General features: G+C 38.1%; 1 protein-coding gene and 1 long non-coding RNA gene across 6 annotated transcripts in view; both read right to left on the bottom strand.

The window, feature by feature from the left end:
• Positions 1 to 967: 967 nt before the first annotated feature.
• Positions 968 to 2,658, bottom strand: LOC138404009 (uncharacterized). The gene is made up of 2 exons (XR_011238118.1): positions 1,389 to 2,658; positions 968 to 1,299 (listed from the first exon to the last, which is right to left on the bottom strand). It is a non-coding gene; the product is annotated as an uncharacterized lncRNA (long non-coding RNA).
• An 11-nt stretch (positions 2,659 to 2,669) lies between these two features.
• The window catches only part of Shal (Potassium voltage-gated channel protein Shal), a 72,908-nt gene continuing 50,435 nt past the window's right edge, over positions 2,670 to 25,142 (bottom strand). Inside the window, exons 2-7 of one of the 5 annotated variants that reach the window (XM_069506714.1) lie at positions 19,327 to 19,489; positions 17,822 to 18,010; positions 13,691 to 13,729; positions 12,177 to 12,329; positions 9,144 to 9,257; positions 2,670 to 6,689 (exon numbers count right to left, since the gene is read on the bottom strand). In XM_069506714.1, coding sequence (XP_069362815.1) covers positions 6,591 to 6,689; positions 9,144 to 9,257; positions 12,177 to 12,329; positions 13,691 to 13,729; positions 17,822 to 18,010; positions 19,327 to 19,489 — 757 coding nt within the window. In that variant the 3' untranslated portion in view covers positions 2,670 to 6,590. Of the gene's footprint in view, positions 6,690 to 9,143; positions 9,258 to 10,513; positions 10,577 to 12,176; positions 12,330 to 13,690; positions 13,730 to 17,821; positions 18,011 to 19,326; positions 19,490 to 25,142 lie in introns of all 5 variants that reach the window. The other 4 variants (XM_069506715.1, XM_069506716.1, XM_034980888.2 and 1 more) reach the window with 4 other exon arrangements.

The raw sequence follows: 25,142 nt of genomic DNA, 5'->3' as shown, positions 1-25,142 counted from the left end.
TTTCGTGGTCCTAAAAGATTTTCTAGTCTACATTTTCAAAATGCCTTCAGCTTTATTCTGGCTCTTTACTTTTTTCCCGCAGTTTAGTCCAAAATTTTGGTGAAATAGGATGGATCTCTTACCTATTAATCACATCAACTTTAATGTAGTCACAAACAAAAAGCTTTATTTCAACTTACTTCCATGAATTTTATTGCAAAATTATTTATATTACAAGGCAAAAAGTCTTAAATGATTCACAGTCCAAATATTAATACAAAAAATTCGAAGCATAACATCTGTTGTGATTTTACCTAACAAAATTATTACATATTTTAGAAGCAGAAGTGCGTAGCTGCAGTACCAGCTAGTATTACAAATAAACTTATTTCGTAGCATAATGGTCGAACTCAAAATACATCTATAATTTTTCTCCATTGCTTTGGTGCATACATACGCAAGTCAAAAAATATAATTATGGTTCTCCAAATTTTTAGAATGTGTTCAGATACGACATTATGCATGTATTTATCTTTGCAACGAAAAGAGATATAAATACTGGTGTCAGCTTGGCAGAAAGAGCCCGAAATGCTCATTACCTTTATGTAAAAAAGTGAGTTTGGTCGGAAGTACACATCCGACCTTATGATACTAGAGTCGAGAAATACATTTTGAAAATTTTAATCGGCGGAAACATAATTATCGATGTTGTATAGAGACTTCAATTTTTTTTTTTGGAATTTTCGTCTGTCTGTCTATCTGTCTGTACGCGCACAGAAAAATTCCGGACCAAAATTCATTCAGAGGAAAAATATGTGCGGGCGAACGCGGCCCCCGCTTCATACCCCGATTGCCATCTCAACCCCTCGTGGACTATATATAGGTAATAGGTACCTACCTACAACCTAGTAACTGAAATAAGCAGCTGTAACGGACGAACTCACTGACCCTAAAAAAGGTGGGGTTTGTAGAAAATAATAGACAAAAATATCGTTATATACAATTAATTTTATTTCCTTTCTTTTGAAAAATAACAAAGAACTTTAGGTTCAAAACCGAAGAACTTAATTAATAATATTCATATTTTATAATAATAATAATATGCGAACGGTACGCCTGTACTGAATTTAGTACAATTTTACAGTGTTAGGGCCTGAGCAGACGGGGGATTATTGTCCGCGGAGGACAAAAGTCCCTCATCTTTTACTACGGTGTTTCGCCATCGTGTGCGTTAAGCGATTTCCTTAGGTCGATTTCGTAAAACCTGCATCAATCATTATTACAATCTCAATTGTTGTGATTGGCTGAATTTGTGCGATTCTTGTTGCAACAATGCATTGTAGCCAATAGTGAGCGAGCGTCAACCAATCAGTGGCCCTACCGCGGTTGTTTGACAGCTACAATGTCACGATCGCAATCATCTCTGATTGGTTAATGCTCGCTCACTATTGGCCACAATGCATTGTTGCAACAAGAAGCGCACAAATTCAGCCAATCAGAACAATTGAGATGGTAATAATGATTGATGCAGGTTTTAGACAATCGCCCTACAGCTGTGATTACGATCGTGACATTGTTGCTGTCATTCTACCGCAATCGAGCAGCAGATAAGTGAAGAGTTTTTGTCCTGCGCGGGCGCCCTCGCCCCTCGTCTGCGCGTCTGCGATAGGAGAATTCCGTAATGAAAGGGGTTTTCAAAAAGAAAATTTAAAAGTTCAAAATCTAAATCCACGCGGACGAAGTCGCGGCCAGCTGGTATGGAATAGGTACCTACTTAGTCTTAGCGGGCATACCTAGACTAGTCTCGTATGATAAAAATACCCTCGTAGCTTTAGTTTGAAGTTTGCGTAATAATTATCACCACTATATCTTACAAATCCAACAACTGACTATCAAAAAGAGTAATTTATTAGGTACCTATATTGAATATATCATCTGACTTTGACTTTGACTTAAATTACGACCGTAATTCCGCACGTGTTCGGAAGAGCCTGTCAACATATTATAATCTTGACACGAAATGACACCACAAACGTGTCAAACAAACTTTTACATTAACATGTCACATCACGCTACTTCGCTTACTATTTTACACAGAACATCCTCTTTGGTCCAACTACACACCAACACTGCTTGCCACAAAAGCATATTTATTTAGTAAATAAAATAAGTAGGTGTATACTTAAGTACCTAAATAAATAAAAAAATTATTTGAAGCAACAAATACTCATAAAGGAAATTACGCTAAATTATATTGCGCGTGGAATTAGGTTTTTAAAAATCGTATGTATTTTTAATATATTTTAATGTCATCTGTATATTCATCATGATCAACCCATCGCCGGCTCACTACAGAGCACGGGTCTCCTCTCAGAGTGAGATTGGCAGACTTCACACACCTTTGAGAACATTATGGAGAACTCTCAGGCATGTAGGTTTCTTCACGATGTTTTCCTTCACCGATTAAGCAAGTGATATTTTAATTACTTAAAAACGCACATAACTCCGAAAAGCAAGAGGTGCGTGCCCGGGATCGAACCCCCGACCTCCGATTGGAAGGCGGACGTCCTAACCACTAGGCTACCACAGCTTCTCTCATAATCTGTATATTATTGTATTTGTATGGCTGTTGCATGCCGCAAGGTAGAATTTGGACGTACACTAATAATATCTTTAAGCTCTGTAGAAAATTGAATTGAATTGAAATCGTACTTTTGGCATGAAATTCGACACAAAGTTTGAATGGCGCGTGAAAAGTCATTTTACGCATTATATGTTTCAATTCCTACTTGTGATAATAGATGCGACGCTATGAAATCATTTTTACACTTGGTAGAATAGAGAAAACTAAAAGATAAAATTTGTGAAATAAATTTATTTTACATAATTTATTTGTTTGCCAAATTGTTTTATTTTTAAAATGCATTGCTAAACGATATCAAAACCAAGGTTATTTACGTACCTACGCGTGACAGATACCTTTTTTATAATATCTTATATCAATGTATTTTCGTTAAACAAATTAAAACAAAAAACTTTCTATAAAACTATTTACAAAGGTTTATCTAGTAAATAAATTATTTTTAACATATATTGTTATTCATTTGAGGAAAGGCGAGAATGAACATCTATACAATGCATAGGCAATTAGGCCTTATGACAATAACGATAAAATTTGTAAAAAAAAAACAATAATAAAATATTAGAAGAAAACTTAAACAATACACAATTATCATAATAAATATTATAATAACTTTAAACAGCCATAAAATCACAGGGAGGAATTTAAAAATAGGACTTCAGGAAAGATGATTTTTTGTGGCTGGATTAAAAGAGCGTACTTTTGAAGTAGCAATATAATAGTAGGTACCTATGTATTATATTTTCTGTAAAATTCTTCTAACACTTGATAAAAATATATAAACAAAAAAAACTATAGTAAAATTAGAGCTTCTAACTATATTTATACACAATCTCTTTTATAAAACAAAAATTCGTTTATGTTATATACTATTTTTAGACAATAGAATATTATGTTAACCTTAGGAAAATCGGAAAAGACACTAAAATTGACTTTATATAATCTATTGTCTAATTTTTCACATCATACAAGCCCTCACACTATCAATGGCTTATTTAACGTGGAAAAAATATACGCACACAATTATTATAAATAAATAATAATAATAATAATTTGAGTTATAAATTCAATATGATTTATCTGTAAATACTAATAAAATAAAGTTATTAAATGTTAAGATAGGTACTTTTTGAAATATCCCACGAATTGAATATACCTATTTTTATTTATACAGGAGTTAGGAAATCGTTAATTTACATTATGAAGTTGTTAAAGTTCAATTACTAACTACTTGACTGACTCTTAATAATCATTAACTTTATTAAATACCAAAAATTATTAAATATTATATTTTAAGTACAATAGAAATTCTGGCATATTTTGGAAGAGATATTTTAACATTGAATTCGGTTTATACAAATACCTACAAAATAAGTGTTACCCAAGTTTTTCATGGACAAAGTAAAAGACTATTCAATAAAATATGGTTTTACCAAAAATATTAATTTTCAGAACCTTTTCACAAGTAGCCATTTCCACGTTATATAGCTCTTATTTTATTAAGTCTGACGTGCTAAATGCGCATCAAAATGTCACCGCGTGCAAAGTTCGTAGTGAAATTAAAAAATAATTTATTGTATTATTTTTTAAAGAGTATTTAACTTTGTCCATGGCAAATTATTTACTCTACTAAACATGCATCCAATGCATTAAACACTCACATATTAATATTACAGTTAGGTACTTACATTCTATAATCTAACATTTATCTTTATTTTCAAATAAATCTCTATTTAAACCACATAATTTCATCTATCTATACATAACATTCTTTTATCTATTGCAATCATAAGACGTCCATATTCTAGTATAAAGTCAAGGTTCTACCATTTAAATCGACTTTAAAATTTCATTGTTTAAAATTCATTTAGATTTTCTTCAGCCATTTTAATAAATAGTTGACAATACTTCGCAATGTATAACATTCGATGGCACGCAGCATTAACATAATATTATCGTAATATCTTTAGTAATTTACTTTTCTATACAGGGTATATCAATAAATATGAACAAGCCATAAGCAACATGAATGAAACAATAACTTTTGGTCTACAACTTTTTTCTGCGCTGTATATAATTATTAATACTCCCCAAAATAAAAGTATAAATTATTTTTATTATTCTATCTAACTATTTATAACTATTACATCTATTTTTCCCCAAGTGATCGCTTATGTGTGAAAGGGGCGGATTTCAAAGTAGTCAACCTTAGTATTATTTATTATACATATACAATATACGTATAGTAAGTTTTATTGATATAATACATTTTATAATTATATATGTAACTTGGTATTAATCACCCTGTATTATGAAAAAATTATTGTTGAGTGACAATAATTAATAACTTTCTACACTTTATTAGACATACATATTGGTGATCTTCGTATCCATATTAGTGCTACGCCAAAGATAAAAAATGTGGAACTTCGTGGACTTTCTGCTACGTGCCTAACACGCCCCATTTCAACACTTTCAATATAAGAATATCTATTTCCTATTATTCACTAACACAGAGCAACAGTTATGCTGTATGTACACTGTCTAACAGACAGCGCAGCGCAACGCAGTGTAGAATAAGCAGGGCAAGACATTTAATTTAATTAAAATATTTAGACCAGACCAATTACAGCGTCAATGAGAAAGTAAGGCGAGCACAAAAATTTTGGCAGACTGAGTCCTATCAAACTCGATGAGATCAGAAAGGAACGTATTCCTAAGGACGTATCCTGTAGCACTCAGACCTCAGCGCAGGATATCATTGGGACGTATGGGTTTTAGAATCTGACTAGTCCACACTTTGCCACGCGCTGCGCTTCACTGTGTCACCTGCTTACAGTATATATCTAGCCTTAATTTCCCTTTGCAATAATCAAAGGCACTAGTGACCTCGTGGATTAAAAGAAAGACAGATAGCTAAGAACGATATTTAATAATTATTCCTGTTACTGATATTGATATGGTTACGACTATTGACTAGAGTGTGATTTGAAAACTAACTTGTCTTTTTTCACTAGGGATTTTCAGACGCGGAAAATCTGGAAACCTCGTTGCGGGGCGAGATTCAATTCAACCATTCAAATTGTTTAATATTAAAAACCTTATTATGTAATACTGTTTTTATAACTATATGAGTAAAAGAAAACACGAACGGGACAATTTGTTTTCTAATGGAGACAAAATGAGTTTGAAACTGAGCCCAAAGTTAATATAATTTAAGTTAACGTTAACTGTGCGTTTACCACAGCGCGTGCCAAAACTGTATGGAAATATTAACGCTTTCCCGAAAATAAACCTCCATAATTAACGTTATTAATTATTATACTAGCCTGATCTAACCCTGTATTTCTCAATCTACAATTTTTGCTGTAAGCAGCTCAAACATGTTCTTCACAATGTTCTAATTAAATAACAATTGCTTTAGATAGTATTTTTGTAGTGAAATCATTGTCTTATCTCATGCATTTTCACATACAATGTTAACACGTCTGTCACGTTCGTTAGTCTAATCTTAACTGATAAAGTTCATACTAAATTTTGAGATCTTCCCCCTCCACCACATTATTTCACGTATTTGCAGCCTAGGGGTCGGTGCACACAGATCAAAATAGAAAATCCACAAGGAATTATCTCTTGCAAGCTATTTTGAACTCGATTTTAGTTGTGATTTAATTAATTATAATGAAAATTGCTCAAGCATTTGCTTGAGCTGCTCAATGAGTGATGATCCTAAGGTCTCCATTAGAATAAGTTCATTGAACTTTCGAAACAAATACGATATCCGTTTCATATTTAGGCAGTATCGTGTTAAGATTTACAGATAATACAATACAATAGTCTAATAATTATTTGCGCGCAATGTCTTTTAGGAGTCCCCAGGTGTCGGAAGGTTCTGGGATAAGTATGGAAGGTCACAACCACACTTTAGAGTTCACACATAGCTCTCAACATGAGCGCTAGTTGTCGGATCCTAGAAGGATGCTTCGACTAGATATGTCCCGTCCATCGCCACACCGGTCTGGTTACCTTGGACAGTGCTGCCCGCTGGAATGTATTTACCGCATGCTTGCTGTAAATAAAAAATTATAAATTAATAAAATTGATGATGTTTTATCGGTTATTTTTGCATATACTATCCTGAGCATTATTTTATTTATTAATGTAAAATATTTTTTATTTTATTTAAAGTCAATTAATATTTGGTCTGACATAATATTTAGAATATGTCAGACCAAAATTATAAAAAGTTTCTTCGTTGCGATTTTTGTGAACCTTTGTAATATTTTTTACTGGATATATTATTTTCCTAGAAAATACCTTAGACCGAAAATATTTTTGATTTTTATTACACAGTAAAAGTATATCAAAAACTGTTAATAAATACATATTATCGAATAGTGTTCAAATTAAAATAACTTACATTTACACATTTACGTTTACGCAAAGTTTTAGCTCCAAGTCTACATTTTAAAATAAATAAAATATTGTAATAAAAGCATTCAACATCAATATCAAGCTTTCAGGATCTTATTTAAGAAGGTACCACAAAGAACTATAAAATACGTTAAAATAATACTTAGAAAAAAAACATAAAATATGTGAGCGGTACTGTATTGGAAAGTGTATAATTGGTATAATTGTGCTGGAAGCATGCCGATTCATATAAAAAGTATAGGTACATTAATTTGTATATTTACGAGTATAACGTGTAGACCCATTAGTGTATAATGTGTTTAGTGTATAGTCGTCTTTTGTAACTATATAAAATAATTATTTTAAAACTCAAAACGCTTCGATGTAAATCTGGTTAAGTGTACATGGATGTCAAAAATATTGTAAAATATATTTATACTTATAAGTTTCATTTTTTTTTTTGACGAATAACATACTATAGATGTTAGCAACACTGTGGGCGTCACGTATTCATCATTATACAAGTACAATTAAGTATACACAAATTTATCATCACTGTATAAAGTCCACAGTATTATAATATTGTATAAATACAGTGGAAAATATAATTTAGGAATTAAAATATAAAATCAATTGTATAAATTGTCGAGTAAATGCAAATAATAAAATAATAATAAACGTAAATTGAATCTATGTAGATAGCCTAAGACCGCTTAAATAAAAAGGATCTAGAAACCAGCACATTTTGCTCATAATGTGTGCAGTGTGTTGGCGACTGCAGTAGCTAGTAAGCCATTGCAGGTAAAATATTTAGGGTAAGTATTGCAATTGAAATACAAGAGGTAACTATAGTTTACTAGACGTTTCTAGACTTTTTCTAAAATAACTACGACATCCTGTTTAATACAAATACAACACTTGTGGATCTACTTATATTTAAAATCGCATTATTATTATATAAACTGTGACAAGACAATCTTCGGTAATTTATTACAAAATTTGAAAACATATTTCATAATTATTTTGTTCATTAATTCGCAAGAAACCTCGGTGAAATTAAAGATATTTATTCTTTTAAATAATATTGCGATTTATTTCACAATACACATTTATATAATACTTATAATATTATATAATTTACAATAATAATAATATACACCTCAAAATTACAATAAAATACAAAAATAAATTTATTTTACGACAGCGTCACAGCGAAAGCTTACAAAATAATACACTGAAACATTTAGGTTATATTTACGGATATACGTAATTAATTATACATACTTTTATTATTAATATTTAATTGATAATAATATTTTCAAAGCGACATAGTAGCAGCCAACACCCTGCAGACATTGAAAGCCGAAATTTTCCAGTATTTACCACACAGCGACAATAAGTAAATAAACAAAAATAAACAAAGATGGGTACTGAATTGTATGCTATTAAAAATCAGGCCCCTTTTAATTTAAAAAATATCAAAGATTAATTTTAGTGGCTTATTAAAAAAAATTAAAACACTCAGAATTTAACTTAAAATGGCTCTAAAACTGTTGCACAGAAATCTATAAACTAAATTGGCAGGTCTAAAAAGAATGCTACTTCCTGCATTGTAAAAATTATTAAAACTGCACTTATTTTAGGCTCGACAATTTAGCTAAGTTCAGAGATTTCTATACAATTTGATAAGCGCCCTTAAAACTCTACTATGAACTCTAGACTCGAGTAGCTTATAATTAAAAAATTAGAATTAATTTAGATATGATCCCACAATTCAATACTCATATTAAAAACAATTCAAAAGCAATATTCCAACTTCTCAATGCCGTAAGTCGTAACTAAGTATATAAAAAACAAAACAAAAAAAGTGTCACAGATTACAGTGTACAGTTATATCAGGGCTCTAGTGTAACGTTTAAAATTAACGTGCGTAAATCTTTTATTTTTAATACAGACGAGCTAGCATCTCATTATATTATTATCCGCATATTTATGGCAGATTTACGCACAGTTAAAGTTTGAAAAGCTACAATTGGGCTCCAAACGTAAAAAATAAAGCTCTTCATAAACGACACGACAATCGCTGCGTGGTAACATCGGAAGAACATACTGGTAAGGGGTCTTCGCTGGGGGCGGCGGAGACTGACGTGTCGGACGGTCGTGACGTCGCCGTGTACCTCCTAGTGCTTCGAGCTCGTTTTCTACTCGTATCTAAAAGCAGGACCTGCCAGAGCCAATTGGAGACTAAGCTGTGTATTAATTTTGATTTTTTTCACTTAATATAACTTTAGTGACCATTTTTTCACATATTACAAATATCAACCAAAAGTCCTCTAAAAATTTTATAACAAACTAAAATTTTTATTTTATATACATACCAAGTAAAAAAACAAATAATAGGAAAAAAGGAGTACATAATATGATTACTTTTCTGTTGAGTTGAAATCCGAAAAGGAAGAGATGATAATTATTTTTATTGAGTACCTACAAGAAGTTTTTGGTTTGTGTAAATTACAGTGTAAAATGAAGTATTCAAAAGTATATATATAGATCAAAGTAGGTAAAATAAATTTTATAAAGTAAAATACAATCTAGCATGATACAAATATAGTATATGCAAGAAAAATAGATAAAAAAATATTTATCACGTGTCGCAATAAAAACTTACCTGGCTGGGATATTATAATATATAACATGTATATTTAATTTCATTTGTATGTACGGGTCAAACGCAAGCTCTCAGCCGATCGCCACTCCTAGCAACACAGGACTCACAATAATATGTGTGCAATTATGACCAAAACACTGAGACATTGCTTAATTTTTTTTAACGCACTTCAAATATTAACTGAAGGTTTTGGACATTATTCAAAAAATATGAATGGAAAAAATGACAAAAACGCAACAATCAAAATTTAAAGTGCAATCTAAGTTAAGAAACGTTTCAATATTTATAGGTTTGCAGACAAATAGCTTTGACATTTTGTGCTCACGATGAAAAGGCGAAAGCTTTTTTTAAAAATAAATATGTAATATGACGGTAGTAGGTACAATTTCTAAGCACTCAAAGGAGAACACGGAGGTCTAGCCACATAAGCAACATTTGGGCTGGTCACGTACATTTTGGAAGTTTTTTTTTTTCATTTATTTCTATGGCCAAAACTTCAAGAAGTCATTAAGATCAATTAATTAGTATATTAACTTAATTAAAAAAAATAACTATACAACGCTACTTTTAATAATTTGATATGAAATTTAACAAATTTTTTTAACGTACGCTACTTTTACGAATGTGAAATAAAATGTAACCAAATTTTATTTAACGGTAGTATGGAATAGATGTACAGATAAATCTTTTTTAATAAAAATTCTTTTGATGCCCATTTTTGCGTAATGTTTTGTTTGAGATAAGTGGTTAGGTGTTGGCCATAGAAATGTTTTTTGGTACGAACAGAATGAGTGCTTTATGTGTTTGTATACCTCTCGCAGCGGGTGTGTGGTGAGACCGATTGGGCTGATGCACCGTACTGAGCGACGGCGCTTCTGTCGTCAAAACATTGTTTTGTATATTTATCTAATGACTAAAATATACGTGTATTATGTCAATAATAGCAATAATGTCCTCCCTTAGTCCTCCCAATTGACTTTCAGAAGTTGGCCATGGCCCGTGGCTAATCCCCATAGAGATATGAGAAGTAGAAGATCGTCAACTGTAACGTGACGCTACTAGATGTCACTACCAGTTGCTTAGATTGTTAAAAAGTACATATGCGCGGGCGACATGAGCAGTGACGAGAACCGCGGCTGCTTCACTGCGTCGTAGGGGTTCTCCATCAGCAATGAGCAATACGACGCAGAGAGAGACCTTACCTGAGTGTGCAGCAGCCGCACCGCGCACAGCAGGCGAGCAGCGCAGGCACTCGCCCGGAGTGCGGTAGGGGTTCTCCATCAGCAATGAGCAATACGACGCAGAATAGACCTCACCTGATACTTCTGTGGGCAGCAGCCACACCGCGCACAGCAGGCGAGCAGCGCAGGCGCTCGCCCGGAGTGCGGTAGGGGTTCTCCATCAGCAATGAGCAATACGACGCAGAATAGACCTCACCTGAAACTTCTGTGGGCAGCAGCCGCACCACCGCGCACAGCAGGCGAGCGGTGCAGGCGCTCGCCCGGAGTGCGGTAGGGGTTCTCCATCAGCAACACGACGCAGAGAGAGATCTCACCTGATACTTCTGTGGGCAGCAGCCGCACCGCGCACAGCAGGCGAGCAGCGCAGGCGCTCGCCCGGAGTGCGGTAGGGGTTCTCCATCAGCAACACGACGCAGAGAGAGATCTCACCTGATACTTCTGTGGGCAGCAGCCGCACCGCGCACAGCAGGCGAGCAGCGCAGGCGCTCGCCCGGAGTGCGGTAGGGGTTCTCCATCAGCAACACGACGCAGAGAGAGATCTCACCTGATACTTCTGTGGGCAGCAGCCGCACCGCGCACAGCAGGCGAGCAGCGCAGGCGCTCGCCCGGAGTGCGGTAGGGGTTCTCCATCAGCAACACGACGCAGAGAGAGATCTCACCTGATACTTCTGTGGGCAGCAGCCGCACCGCGCACAGCAGGCGAGCAGCGCAGGCGCTCGCCCGGAGTGCGGTAGGGGTTCTCCATCAGCAACACGACGCAGAGAGAGATCTCACCTGATACTTCTGTGGGCAGCAGCCGCACCGCGCACAGCAGGCGAGCAGCGCAGGCGCTCGCCCGGAGTGCGGTAGGGGTTCTCCATCAGCAACACGACGCAGAGAGAGATCTCACCTGATACTTCTGTGGGCAGCAGCCGCACCGCGCACAGCAGGCGAGCAGCGCAGGCGCTCGCCCGGAGTGCGGTAGGGGTTCTCCATCAGCAACACGACGCAGAGAGAGATCTCACCTGATACTTCTGTGGGCAGCAGCCGCACCGCGCACAGCAGGCGAGCAGCGCAGGCGCTCGCCCGGAGTGCGGTAGGGGTTCTCCATCAGCAACACGACGCAGAGAGAGATCTCACCTGATACTTCTGTGGGCAGCAGCCGCACCGCGCACAGCAGGCGAGCAGCGCAGGCGCTCGCCCGGAGTGCGGTAGGGGTTCTCCATCAGCAACACGACGCAGAGAGAGATCTCACCTGATACTTCTGTGGGCAGCAGCCGCACCGCGCACAGCAGGCGAGCAGCGCAGGCGCTCGCCCGGAGTGCGCGGGCGAGGCGAGTGGCGACGGGGAGCCCGGCCGCTTCGCTGCCCCGTTGTAGGGGTTCTCCATCTCTACAAACTCCCGGTCCTGCAAGAACGCACATGGTTCATTATATTAGCCCTTCAAATTTCCATCATTTCAAACATCTATAGTCTTTTTCAGATAGAAAGTCACTTTTGGCACAATATTTTAGCAATTAGCACAACATTTTATTATTCATCATCAACAATCCACTGTCGGCTCACTACTGAGCACGGCTTTTCTTTCAGAATGAGAAGGGTTTGGCCATAGTCCCCCACGCTGGCCAAGTGCAGATTGGCAGACTACACATTTCGGGGAACATTATACAAAATTCTTAGGCATGCAGCTTTCCTCGCGATGTTTTCCTTCACTGTTAAAGCAAGTGATATTTAACTGCTTAAAAACGCACATAACTCCAAAAAGTTATACGTAAGGACTTGTTTGGGATAGTGAAGATAGCTATTACAATTTGCACACATGACGGTAGAATGTATGAAGTGATTCAATTAAGATATTAATATATAAGTCTAACTGCAGTAGGTACCCACATTCCGGGGAAAAAAAACACAACTTATTTATTACTAGCTGATGCCCGCGACTTCGTTTGCGTGGAATTAGGTTTTTTAAAAATCCCGTGGGAACTCTTGCATTTTCCGGGATAAAAAGTAACCTATGTCAATACCCATGCAAAAAATCACGTCAATCCGTTGCACCGTTGCGACGTGATTCAAGGACAAATCAACAAACCAATAAACCAACAAACAAACACACTTTCGCATTTATAATAAGGGTACTGACTAGCTGAAAGCTGATGCCTGCGACTTCATCAGCGCTGATTTACGTTCTTAAAATCCCGTATTTTTTTGATTTTCCGGGATAAAAGTGGTCACTCTCCAGATCTTTAACTATATCAATACAAAAAATCACGCTGATCCGTTGCTTGGTTACAGCATGGTTGAAGAAAAACAAACACACTTTCGCATTTATGTTTTGACGACCTCCCTGGCGCAGTGGTCTTATTAGTGGGAGGTCCCGAGTTCGATTCCTGGCAGGGATTTGGAATTTTATTATTTCTTTATCTCTGGTCTGGGAGGTCTCGGCCGTGGCTAGTTACCCTACCGGCAAAGCCGTGCCGCAAAGCGATTGAGCGTTTCGGTACGATGCCGTGTAATGGGTTTATTAAAAAAAACTGCCCTTCCAGGTTAGCCCGCTTCCATCTTAGACTGCATCGTCACTTACCACCAGATGAGATTACAGTCATGGGCTAACTTGTATCTGAATTTAAAAAAATATATAATATGGGTAGTGATATATTTGAATGTCTACCGCAATCGTGTGCCAAAAGGGATTTTCTATATTAAAAAAACTTTAAAACGATCGGAAAATAATTTTTAATTTGCCTGATTAAATTATTTTCCATATACTACCTCCACGTAGCAGTCGAATTTTCTTACGTCATCTATCATCTGCAGAAAAAGAAAATGGCATTCAAATATCAAATGCTGATGTTTCTAGCTTAGGTGTAAAAAATGAGTGCGTGTATTAGTACTACCACTTTTATAAGTAATGCCATTGCACCTGCGCAGAAATCTTATTTTTGAATGGCGCAAAAATATTTCAGCCAAGCATAGCTCGCGGCCGTCTGCTATTGGTTGTTGACTGCGCGCCATGTTTTGTACGCGCGAATCATGAGCGAGATAGCACGCTGCACGAGTCTTTCTTGTTCTTGTGTTTAAAATCTTAACACCAAGCAATAAGATGTGTATTTCATTGGTGTATATTCTGTTTTAATCGATATACCGATGCAATTTATAAAAGTGGCAATACTGTAATCATCACGCACCATAGATATATATTAATACATTTACAAAGTACCCTAGATATGATGTGCCATACAAAATGAGAGTATTGTGAATTCAAAATGGCAATAATCAAGTTGCTTTAAAAACACATCGTCAAACGCAGATCTAGCGTACTATGTAAAAAGTATTATTTCATATCAGTGTTACGCACAGTTGAAGTAAAACTAAACTTACATTACATTTTTTGAAAATAAGTTGGCAAAAAGTATTTATCATTAACATGAAGTTAGTTCAGAAAGAGAGAGCTATCGATCTTGGTATACAGCGACAAGGCTCTCTTGGCACTTGAGTGACATTGACAGGGGGGCGCTGTTGGAGAACAAAGGCTTACGAATATTCAAACAAGAACTAAGAGGACACTTGACGGCAACGTTAGTTCCGATTTTCGCCACGCGCCAAGATAGCCTTGTCGCACTATACAAGATGGCGACTTCAAAACAGCTGATTTGTTTGGCAACCATTTTAGGTGGAAGTGATGTACGTTACTTCTGTCCGAAAAAAGTCCCGCCGAAAGTTTTACTTCAACAATGGAAATGGTAAGATTTTTTTTGGAAGAATAATATTAGATAAAATATTTAATTTAAAATCTGTGTTTAAAATTGATAAATAATTTGAAATGTCATGCTTATTTTATTTTATTGTACTATTTTGGCCGTGGATAGGAAAAAAAATTATTTCAGCTTTTTCTAAATTTAAGGGTTAGCGTACACTGAGCGACTGTTTGCATGCTTAAATTAAAATTTCTACTTTCGGTTTTTTTTCTACTTAGGTAGGTACCTATCTACAAATAACATACTATTAACAACTCTATTTAAATTGAATAAGGTCGATATCTATAATTAATGTTGGGAGAAGTAGGTGTGAAGTTCGTTGCTCAGTCTACACTGTTTTTTTTTTTTTTAAGAATATTAGCCATGTTAAATGACTAATATTCCCCTTTCCTCTCCAACTAAGCGTCAAGCTTGTGCTAGGAGTAGGTACGACAATAGTGCAACTGGCGGGGTTTGAACCGTCGACCTTTCGGTTTTCAGTCCACTCCTATACCGGTTGAGCTATTGAGGCTCTCTGATTATTATGATAGTTCGGAAAAATTTAGAAGGTGTATAAGAAAAGCAATGAATATTAATTCTTGAAAGCTGTAAGTTAATTAAACCCACCATAATTGTGAAACACCTTCAATATTTGCATTCCTTTGTCACCAATGATCTAATTTAACGGTGACTTAATGGTGACTTCAATAGATGTATCCATCATCCATTCATACTCTAATAGTACCTATTAATTTGATCCATTAGCTTTGAGATATATCATCCTAAAACTGAGTAATCTACATCTAAAGGCCAATTGCACATTAGGTGCTTAATAGAACATTACGATACGTGTGACTTAAGTTGTCCATTATTGCACGTCGCGAGTGAGATTGTGAGTGCTATTCACGCCGTGCAATAATAGACTTAGGCTTCACTAACTGAATTCACGAATATATTATTTTACTGCTCGTATAATCTAAACCCGCGTAAATAACCTACCAACCGTATCTGTGGTATCGTACGGCATACCTGTATCTGTGCTATTTTTGTATGGTGTATAAAATTAACTACTTAAGTCACGGATAAGAGCTACTTAGGTCACGCAGACCTATAACGTACATTACGCGCCCGAAAGTAATGTACGATCGATGATTTGTAGAGCACTGTTTCTGTCGTTGAGACCGACAAAACGTCATATTGGTATGAGTGACAGAGAAAACGCTCTACAAAGCCGAAATGTCATTCTAAAGGCCGATGTACATTACTTTCGGCCACGTACTGTAGGTATGCTAGGTTACAGTTATAGTTAAATTTGAACACTACAACTTGAAGTAGACGCTTCTTATGGCTGCACAAATCAGTGTTCTCTAATTTATTTTGAAATTTTGCTCAACCTACGAATACTGACTTGTACAACTCACTTGTTTTGTAGTGAGCTTTAATTTTAACGGTAACATTACTTTAAACCTCTGACGTGCAAACTGGCCCTTAAAATATCATTGTTATTTAAAAGCCAAGTTTCTATTTTGAGAGATTTGGCTACTTAACTACCTTTGATTAAAAAAATGTTTGAAGGTTTGGTCTATGGCTGAGTGGTCATTGGCAAGTGCAAGTTTTCTTGCCATTTTGCAGAAGTCTCTGGCATGGGTGCTGGCATAAAGAACCAGGTTTCCGGTACCGACAGGTAGGTGCCCAGGTACCGATCGATGCTGGTAAAATAGCTCAATCCCACTGGCGTTATGCGAGCGGTGGCGTTTCTCCAATGTCTGCGCAGCGTTGTCATTAGAGACTCTCAACATTGTCGCTGCGTAGACATTGCAGACATTGAAGAAACGATAACGCTCTCATAACGCCAGTGGGATAGGGGCCTTATGAGCTCTTAAATAAAGAGACAGGTAATAGGTAGGGCAACATATACGGTACGATTGATCTTTACGATCCGTCGTTTCAGACCGATCGAAACGACAAATCGATAGTGTATTTCAAGATCGATAGTATTTTACTTAATCGAAGACGATATTGGGAATCGCAACAATAACCCATGCAATCATGAATGTCGTAACGATGAATTGACAGTGTATCGCTCTTTGCGATCAACGATTCGATTTTTGTAGATAAAACAACCTCACCCACCCACAGATAATTCAACCTCAAGAGTAAAATGTTGGCGGGGGACAACCCACCACCTCCCATGGCCCCACCAACCTCGCGGTTATATGGGCCGAAACGCGGGAGGGCGCCCTTCGGTACTTGCTCGGTGGCTCTTTCCCGGGGCGCCTTCTTGACTCCCTACAAATTCTTTCTTTCCTGTCCTTGTCCCTAATTGGTCTTTCTCCCCTTTCTGGGGCAGACGTACACAACACGCAGATCCCCGCGTGCCCCGCGGTCCGGATCCTTCCTCAAACACCCACTGGTCCACGATCACGGTCCGAGCTGTTCCGAACTCCCGTAGCTTGCCGAAGTTGGCGGGGGACAGGGGAGAATGCTTTGTAGTGATTGGTGGACTCAAAAGTCACGGAATCAAGACAATATACGGAATGAGGGTACCGAACGGGCGTGGGCCAACTTTTATGCGAAGCAACTGCCTGAAGCTTGGCGATCGGTGGTGTCCGGCTATTAGCATCTAGGTATAGGTGGTCTGTGGTATACCGTATAAGATAACATAAGGCAATTTTACCGGTACCGATCCGCACTGATCTGTCAGTACCGGAAACCTGCGGCTCTATTGCGGTAGACTGACAGCTACAATGTCACGATCGCAATCACCTCTGATTGGTTGATGCTCGTTTACTGGCTATAATGTACCTATTGTTGCAACAAGAATACCATAAATTCAGCAAATCACAACGATTGCGATTGTAATAATGATTGATGCAGTTTTCCCGCAATCGAGCAGCTCAACCACTCTTTAGCAACCACTCTTTAGTCTGGTGACAGGTCAATGCCAATTTGAGCAAGTTTTTAATACGTATGCAAAACTTACTTGGTGCGAGTGAATGCACAGTGTAAAAACCTTTTGCCAGAAATTGCAGAAGTTACTAAACCTGTCAATGAAAACTCAGTCTATGACCAAGACTAGACCTTAGGGGTCTATTAGATTCATGTATTAAAACCTATCTGCTAAGGAATCGAAGCGGATTTCTGGTCAAACCACCTAATCACCCACCGTAGTACGCTCCAAACACCTCAACAGATGGTGATGCTGCAACTCGAAGATGTCCTCGTCCCGCCCAGCGTCATCCAGCTCCACGCCAGACTCCTGGGCGGCGAGGCGCGCTTCGGCTGCCTTCTTCTTGGAGACGAAGGCAGCTCCTGATGAGGCCTTGGCGATACGGATGCGTGCGAGACGCGCTTTCTGGAATGAGAAATTAGTGATTAAACAACGTGGAACCACACTGCCAATTTATCCCGACAGATGGCGCATAAGCGGACCGCGGGTGATTACGTAAAACTTTGCAGTAGCAACAGCAACGCGACAGCAGTAGCAATCGGACAGTTCATTTGCTGTCTCTCTTCTTCTTATTTTGCTGTCTATTGCTGTCTCTCTCTAGCCGGACATTTGACAGCAATGATCGCAAGGTTTACGTCTGTCGCAAGTCTGTCGCGAGATACGTAATCACCCTGCCGGCCATAGAGGTACAGTGCGACAAGGCTATCTTTGGCGCGTGGCGAAAATCGGAACCAACGTTGCCGTCAGGTGTCCTTTATTCTTGTTTGAATATTCTAAGCCTTTGTTCTCCAACAGCGCCACCTGTCAATGTCATTCAAGGTGCCAAGAGAGCCCTTGTCGCACTACAGTATATTATCATCTGTGGAACCGGCTGAGCTCAATCTACTGGACGGATCGGGCTGAAATTTGGCATGCACATAGCTATTATAATGTAGACACCCGCTAAGAAAAGTTTTTTTATTTTATTCATTATAGGTATACGCTTGACCACAATCACACCTGATGGGAAGTGATGATGTGGCCTAAGATGGGACGCGTTTACCTAGAAGATGCCTATTCACTCTTGATTTGGATTTTGAAAATTCAACCCCTAAGGGGGTAAAATAGGAGTTCGAAATTTGTACAGTCCACGAGGACGAAGTCGCAGGGATAAGCTAGTATTTTATATATTTAGACTAGCCGACTCTATTATGTCCGGAACCGCCGACTAGCCGACTCTATATATCTACCGGAACAAAGGGTAGGAAGAAGAAGAAGGAGATCATCATCATCATCATCATAATCATGAACAACCCATCGCTGGCTCACTACAAAGGACGGGTCTCCTACCAAGCTGGCGAAGTATATTTTTTATTTATTTATTTTTTATTCAGATACAATAGTTAGCCCTTGACTGCAATCTCACCTGATGGTAAGTGACGATGCAGTCTAAGGTGGGAGCGGGCTAACCTGGAAGGAGTATGGCAGTTTTTATTAAACCCATACACCTTTGGTTTCTACACGGCATCTAAATCGCTTGGCGGCACGGCTTTGCCGGTAGGGTGGTAACTAGCCACGGCCGAGGCCTCCAGACCAGACCAGAAATTTAGAAATTATAAAATTCCAAATCCCTGCCAGGAATCGAACCCGGGACCTCCCACTAATAAGACCACAGCGCTTACCACTGCGCCAGGGAGGTCGTCAAAATATGGAGTTATTATATCTCCAAAAATCCAGCTTACCCGTTGCGCCTTCCTCTTATCAGCCCTCTGGTTCTGGTGGTAGATGCGCGAGAAGTTGGACACGATGACAGGGACGGGTAGAGCGATCACCAGCACGCCAGAAAGAGAGCAAACACCTCCGACGATCTTGCCGGCTATTGTGCCAGGGACCATGTCACCGTACCTGTAATCAAGGAGAACATCCAGATTAATACATTAAAAATCTCACCTGGTGGTAAGTGACGATGCAATCTAAGATGCAAAGGGCTAACCTGGAAGGGGTATGGCAGATTGTAATAAACCCATGGTTGGTTTCTACACGGCATCGTACCGGAACGCTAAATCGCTTGGCGGCACGGCTTTGCTGGTAGGGTGGTACAGTACGCGGCCGAAAGTAATGTGACCTTTATGTGAGATAGCAGATTTGTAGAGCACTGTCTCGGTCGTTGAGACCGACAAAACATCATATGGGAATCCGCTAAGGGTTTTTGAAAATTCAACCCATAAGGGGGTGAAATACGGGTGTGAAATTTGTATAGTCCACGCCGACAAAGTCGCGAGCATAAGCTAGTATTAATCTTGCTTTGAAGGTATGCTATGTGAGCTAAGTTAAGTTAAGTTAGCTTAGCTCACAGTGTGGCTCCCACTTTTATTTCAGCGGCAATTTGATGATCAAGTGTACTCGACACACTACAGCAACGGCCGAAGTGCACTCACTACGTTTCGCGTTTTAGCTAAATTAAACTATAATTCCACTTTGTGAAAAAATACTAAGTACTTAAAAATACTTTAACAATAATTACAAAAAAAATAAAAACCGACTTCGATACACAAACACTAAAAATTGAAAAATAATTTAATTTATTACCGAATATATTATGTATACAAGAGTTAATATAGTTCTATAATAATATTTTTTGGTCCACAAATTCACGGTTTTCAGATTTTTCCCCTAAAGCCAGCCAGCTATAAGACCCACCTACCTGCTAAATTTCATGATTCTAGGTCAACGGGAAGTACCCTGTAGATTTCTTGACAGACCGACAGACAGACAGACAGACAACAAAGTGATTCTATAAGGGTTCCGTTTTTTCTTTTGAGGTACGGAACCCTAAAAAACGTCCCTGATGTCAGGGACTTTCCATTACTGCATCAAAGAAATTATCAAAGTTATAACTTTCGTTTTTGCCCTATAACTTTCACGTAGTTGGCGTCTGTCCAACATATCGCTAACTCGGCGTCGAAACTAAATAAACTATACCGAAGCTATATCCTCATTAATTGACTCAACTTTAGTGAAAAAGCACACTAGCTATTTGCTGCGAGACAATAAGTTGTATAGCAACCGCCGTAGCAATAGAAAGCGCCAGAAAACAAATCTTTATGTAAAAAACGTGATGTGTAACACAATTTATAAATTTAACGTTTTTCTTTCAACTTATAACTTACTGAGTAATGTTCACGACTTCGTTTGCGTAGATTTAAGTTTTCAAGAATCCCCTGGAAATGCTTTGATTTTTCGGGATAAAAAGTAGCCTGTGGCTATGTCGCTCTCCAGGTCTTTAACTACATCCAAAAACTTCCATCGTCCACGTCTATGCATTGCATCGTTGCAGCGTGAATTTAACCAATAAACAAACAAATACACCTTGATGAGTAACCGGCTCGTCTGCAAACATAAATGACGTCATCTCACTACCTATTACAGATTCAATTCCCATCTGTGCCGGCTTGGTAATCGAATCAGGGACATTCCATTACTGCATCAAAGAAATCATCAAAGTTCTAACTATCGTTGTTGACTTTCACTATAACTTTTACGTAGTTGGCGTCTATCCAACATATCGCTAACTTGGCGTCGAAACGAAATAAACTATACCGAAGCTATATCCTCATTAATTGAGTCAACTTTAGTGCAAAAGCACACTAGAGATATGTCGCGAGCCAGAAAGTTGCTGAAACCTAGGAACAAAACAAAAAACGAGGAACAGAATTTCACGGACTACCAAGATTCAAGATTCAAGATTCTTTATTTGCAGAAACATTTTTTACAATGAGATGTTGTTACTTACTGTCTAGTAAAATTTTTTACCTTATCTAATCAGGCAAGCAAAATCCATACTTACTAATATTATAAATGCGAAAGTGTGTCTGTCTGTCCGTCTGCCTGTCAGTCTGCTAGCCTTTCACGTCCTATCCATCCAATCGATTTTGACGTAATTACAGCGATAGATTGCATCCCGAAGAAGGACATAGGCTACTTTCATCCTGGAAAATCAAAGAGTTCCCATGGCATTTTTAAAAACCTAGATCCACGCGGATGAAGTCGCGGGCATCATCTAGTTAGTACTTAAAACAATTTAACTTTTTAAAGTCAACAAATGACACGAGATTAAGACGAAATAATACGAAACACTTCAAAAAAAATTATCTCATTCGCTCGCAAGCTAAATTAGATTCGTCTCTTTTAGTTTTAAAGGACGTGAAACAAAAAGTCTTTACTGTGATCATGCGCTAATGCGTAAGACAGTTCTAACCCTATGCTTCTTGCCAAAAGAAACTATCTCAAACATTGTTGTAGTTTTTGTCTATGTGTCACTGTTTATGAATCCTTGCTTTTTAGGTTTCGTTTAAAGTAAGGGTTCCCCCTTATAGGATCACTTTGTTATCTGTCTGTCTGTCGGTCTGTCAAGAAGCCTACAGGGTACCTACTTTCCGTTGACTTAGAATCATGAAATTTGGCAGGTAGGTAGGGTCTTATAGCAGACATAAGGGGAAAAATCTGAAATCGGTGAATTTGTGGTTACATCACACAAATAATTAAATTGTGGTCATGAACTAATAATTAGTATTTTCAATTTTCGAATTAAGATAACTATATCAAGTGAGGTATCATAATATGAAAGGACTTGTGTATTCTAAATCAGTTTTATTTTTATTTTTATGAATCATAATTTTTGAATAATCGTGCAAAATGTGGAAAAAATAGGACTGTAGTACGGAATCCTCGGTGCGCGAGCCTGAATCGCACTTGGCCGGTTTTTTTAGGGTTCCGTACTCTAAGAGTGCCAGAGGGACCCAATTACTAAGCCTCTGCTGTACGTCCATCCCTCCGTCATTACGCACACGTAATGTTTGTTTAATGGTTTATTGGTTTGTCCTTCAATAACGTCGCAACCCCCTCACTGACTTTCGGAAATTCTACTCGAGCGAAGCCGGGCGGGTTAGCTAGTTCAAGATGAAACTAGAACTCGTATTTTATACCGTTTAATAACATTTTCCATGTATATTGTGTTAGCATAAAGGCGTCGTATAAATTATGTCGGTTTGTTTGTGCCCGCGAAGTTGTTGCGCGCAATCGTAAACGCGTGCGCAGCTTTGCGATAACAAACATGGCGTCACGTGATTTCTACACTTAGGGCGTTTGTGCACTCATCCGGAAATCACGGATTTCGTAAAAATACGTATCGAATGATTAGGTACGTATTTGTATGTCGGCCACTTGGAAGAATCACGGATACGAACCGAATACGGATGAGTGCACAAACGCGCTGCGGGCGTTTGTACACCCATCAGTATTCGATTCGTATCCGTGATTCTTCGAAGTGGAGCTCATACAATTACGTATTTTTTTTACGGATGCGTAAAATCACAGATGAGTGCTCAAACGCCCTAACAGATACGGGCTTAGGCGTCCAGCGATAGATTTTGTTAGTGAAGGGTTAGGTATGCAGAAACAAGGGACTATTTGTCCGCGGAGGACAAAAATGGCAGAGGACAAAGAACTGCGTTTAAGGGCCTTTGTGCACTCATGCCTATTCGGTTCGTATGAGTGATTCTTCGAAGTGGCCGCGGGACTTCAATCCAATCTAATCCATCAGCCTGTTTGCGTCCCCTGCTGGACATAAACCTTTCCAAGAGCGCGCCATCATACACGGCCCTCCGCCTTCCTCATCCGCTCCCCACCACCTTCTTTAGGTCATCGGTCCAGCGGGCTGGAGGTCGTCCCACACTGCGCTTACCGGTACGCGCTCTCGAATATCGAGATTCCGTAAATGATTCAAGTTCGTGATACGATAAGTAGTTCTGCATTCGACCACACTATTCGAGCCTAGTTTGACGTCCTTTATGACTTTTTTTTTAAATTTATAGACTAGCGCTTGGCTGCAATCAGACATGATAGCAAGTGATGATGCAGCCTAAGATGGAGCGCGCTTGCCTAGAAGATGCCTATTCAATCTTGACTTGAAGGTACCCATATTATAATTGGAGGGGAAAACTGATGCTGGAAGGGTGTTCCAAATCTTAGCGGTTCGAATTAGAAATGTGGAGGCAAATCGCTTCGTACGTATCCGTGAAATTTCGACTACGTACGGGTGCAGACCTTGGCGATGCCTTGCGGTACGATAGTAGAAGGGTGAAGGAGGAACCAGGTCGAAAAGTTCTTCGACACATTTATGTCATGTCAGTTTACAGACTGTATACAACAGCTGCTCGATTGCGGTAGAGTGACATGCTGTAGTGACAGCTACAATGTCACGATCGCAATCACCTCTGATTGGTTGACGTTCGCTCACTATTGGCTACTATGCATTGTTGCATCAAGAATCACACATTCAGCCAATCAAAACAATTAAGATTGTAATAATGATTAGAAATAGAAATAGAAATAGTTTTTTATTTGCCAGAATGTGGTACAATTTGGTCTTAAATCTATTTTGAGCCCTTGACATTCAACCAATAATTTGGTGTGCAACTTATTATAGTAACTACATTATCATAGAATAATAAAGTGTGAAAATTAACAATCAATAATCTACTTAACTTATTTATATTTAAATGTATCTATCTAGAAAGTACCTAATGTTAACAATTTGATTTTATTCAAATATAAAAAACCCATGTCAATGTCAATAATAATTATTAAAAAAAAAAAAAAAAGAAGTATACATGTTCTTCAGTTAAAAAATAGAAATAACAATCCTAGAATAACACCACAATAGTTAAGGTCATATCCATATCAATGAGTCAGTCATATCAGTCATAAATTATTAAATATAAACATTTTATCCGCCTCTTTAAAATTAAAAAAAGTCACTTATAAGGTTTTAGATACTCCTTAATTGAATAGTAGCACTTCTCTAATAACCATTTATTTAAGAATGATTTAAGTGAAGGCTACATTACTTTAACATGGGGAGGAAGCTGGTTAAATATGGTTATTGCCATGCAATATGAGTTATTTTGAAATAAGCATAATTGATGCAGGTTTTACGAAATCTACCTACAGAAGTAGGTACCCGCAATGTTGTAACTGTTAGGTACAGTTTTAGCTTAGTGCATGTTTCAATAATATATGCAACACACCTGCAAGCTTTGCGGCTTGCAACATTGTAATTTATAGCTAGCTGTTTTGGTATTCGGGTGGTGGTGGTCCAATTTTTCTTTAATAAAAATGGCGAGCAAACGAGCAGACGGGTCACCTGATGTTACCTAAGTGATTACCGCCGCCCATGAATATTTGCAGTAAAGAGGAACCACCAATGCGTTGCCGGCCTTTCAGGAATTTGTTTGTCCGATAAATAACCCCATGTTTTCGAAAGATTATCGAATTTCTGAGTCCATGAAAGTTATTTTTGATTTTATATTATACTAGCTTATGCTCGCGACTTCGTCCGCGTGGACTACACAAATTTCAAACCCCTATTTCCCCCCCTTAAGGGTTGAATTTTCAAAAATCCTTTCTTAGCGGATGCCTACATCATAATAGCTACCTGCATGCCAAATTTCAGCCCGATCCGTCCAGTAGTTTGAGCTGTGCGTTGACAGATCAGTTA

Source organism: Maniola hyperantus, chromosome 23, assembly GCF_902806685.2.
Source record: "Maniola hyperantus chromosome 23, iAphHyp1.2, whole genome shotgun sequence".
NCBI lineage: Eukaryota > Metazoa > Arthropoda > Insecta > Lepidoptera > Nymphalidae > Maniola > Maniola hyperantus.
This window is presented reverse-complemented; position numbering and strand designations above follow the sequence as displayed.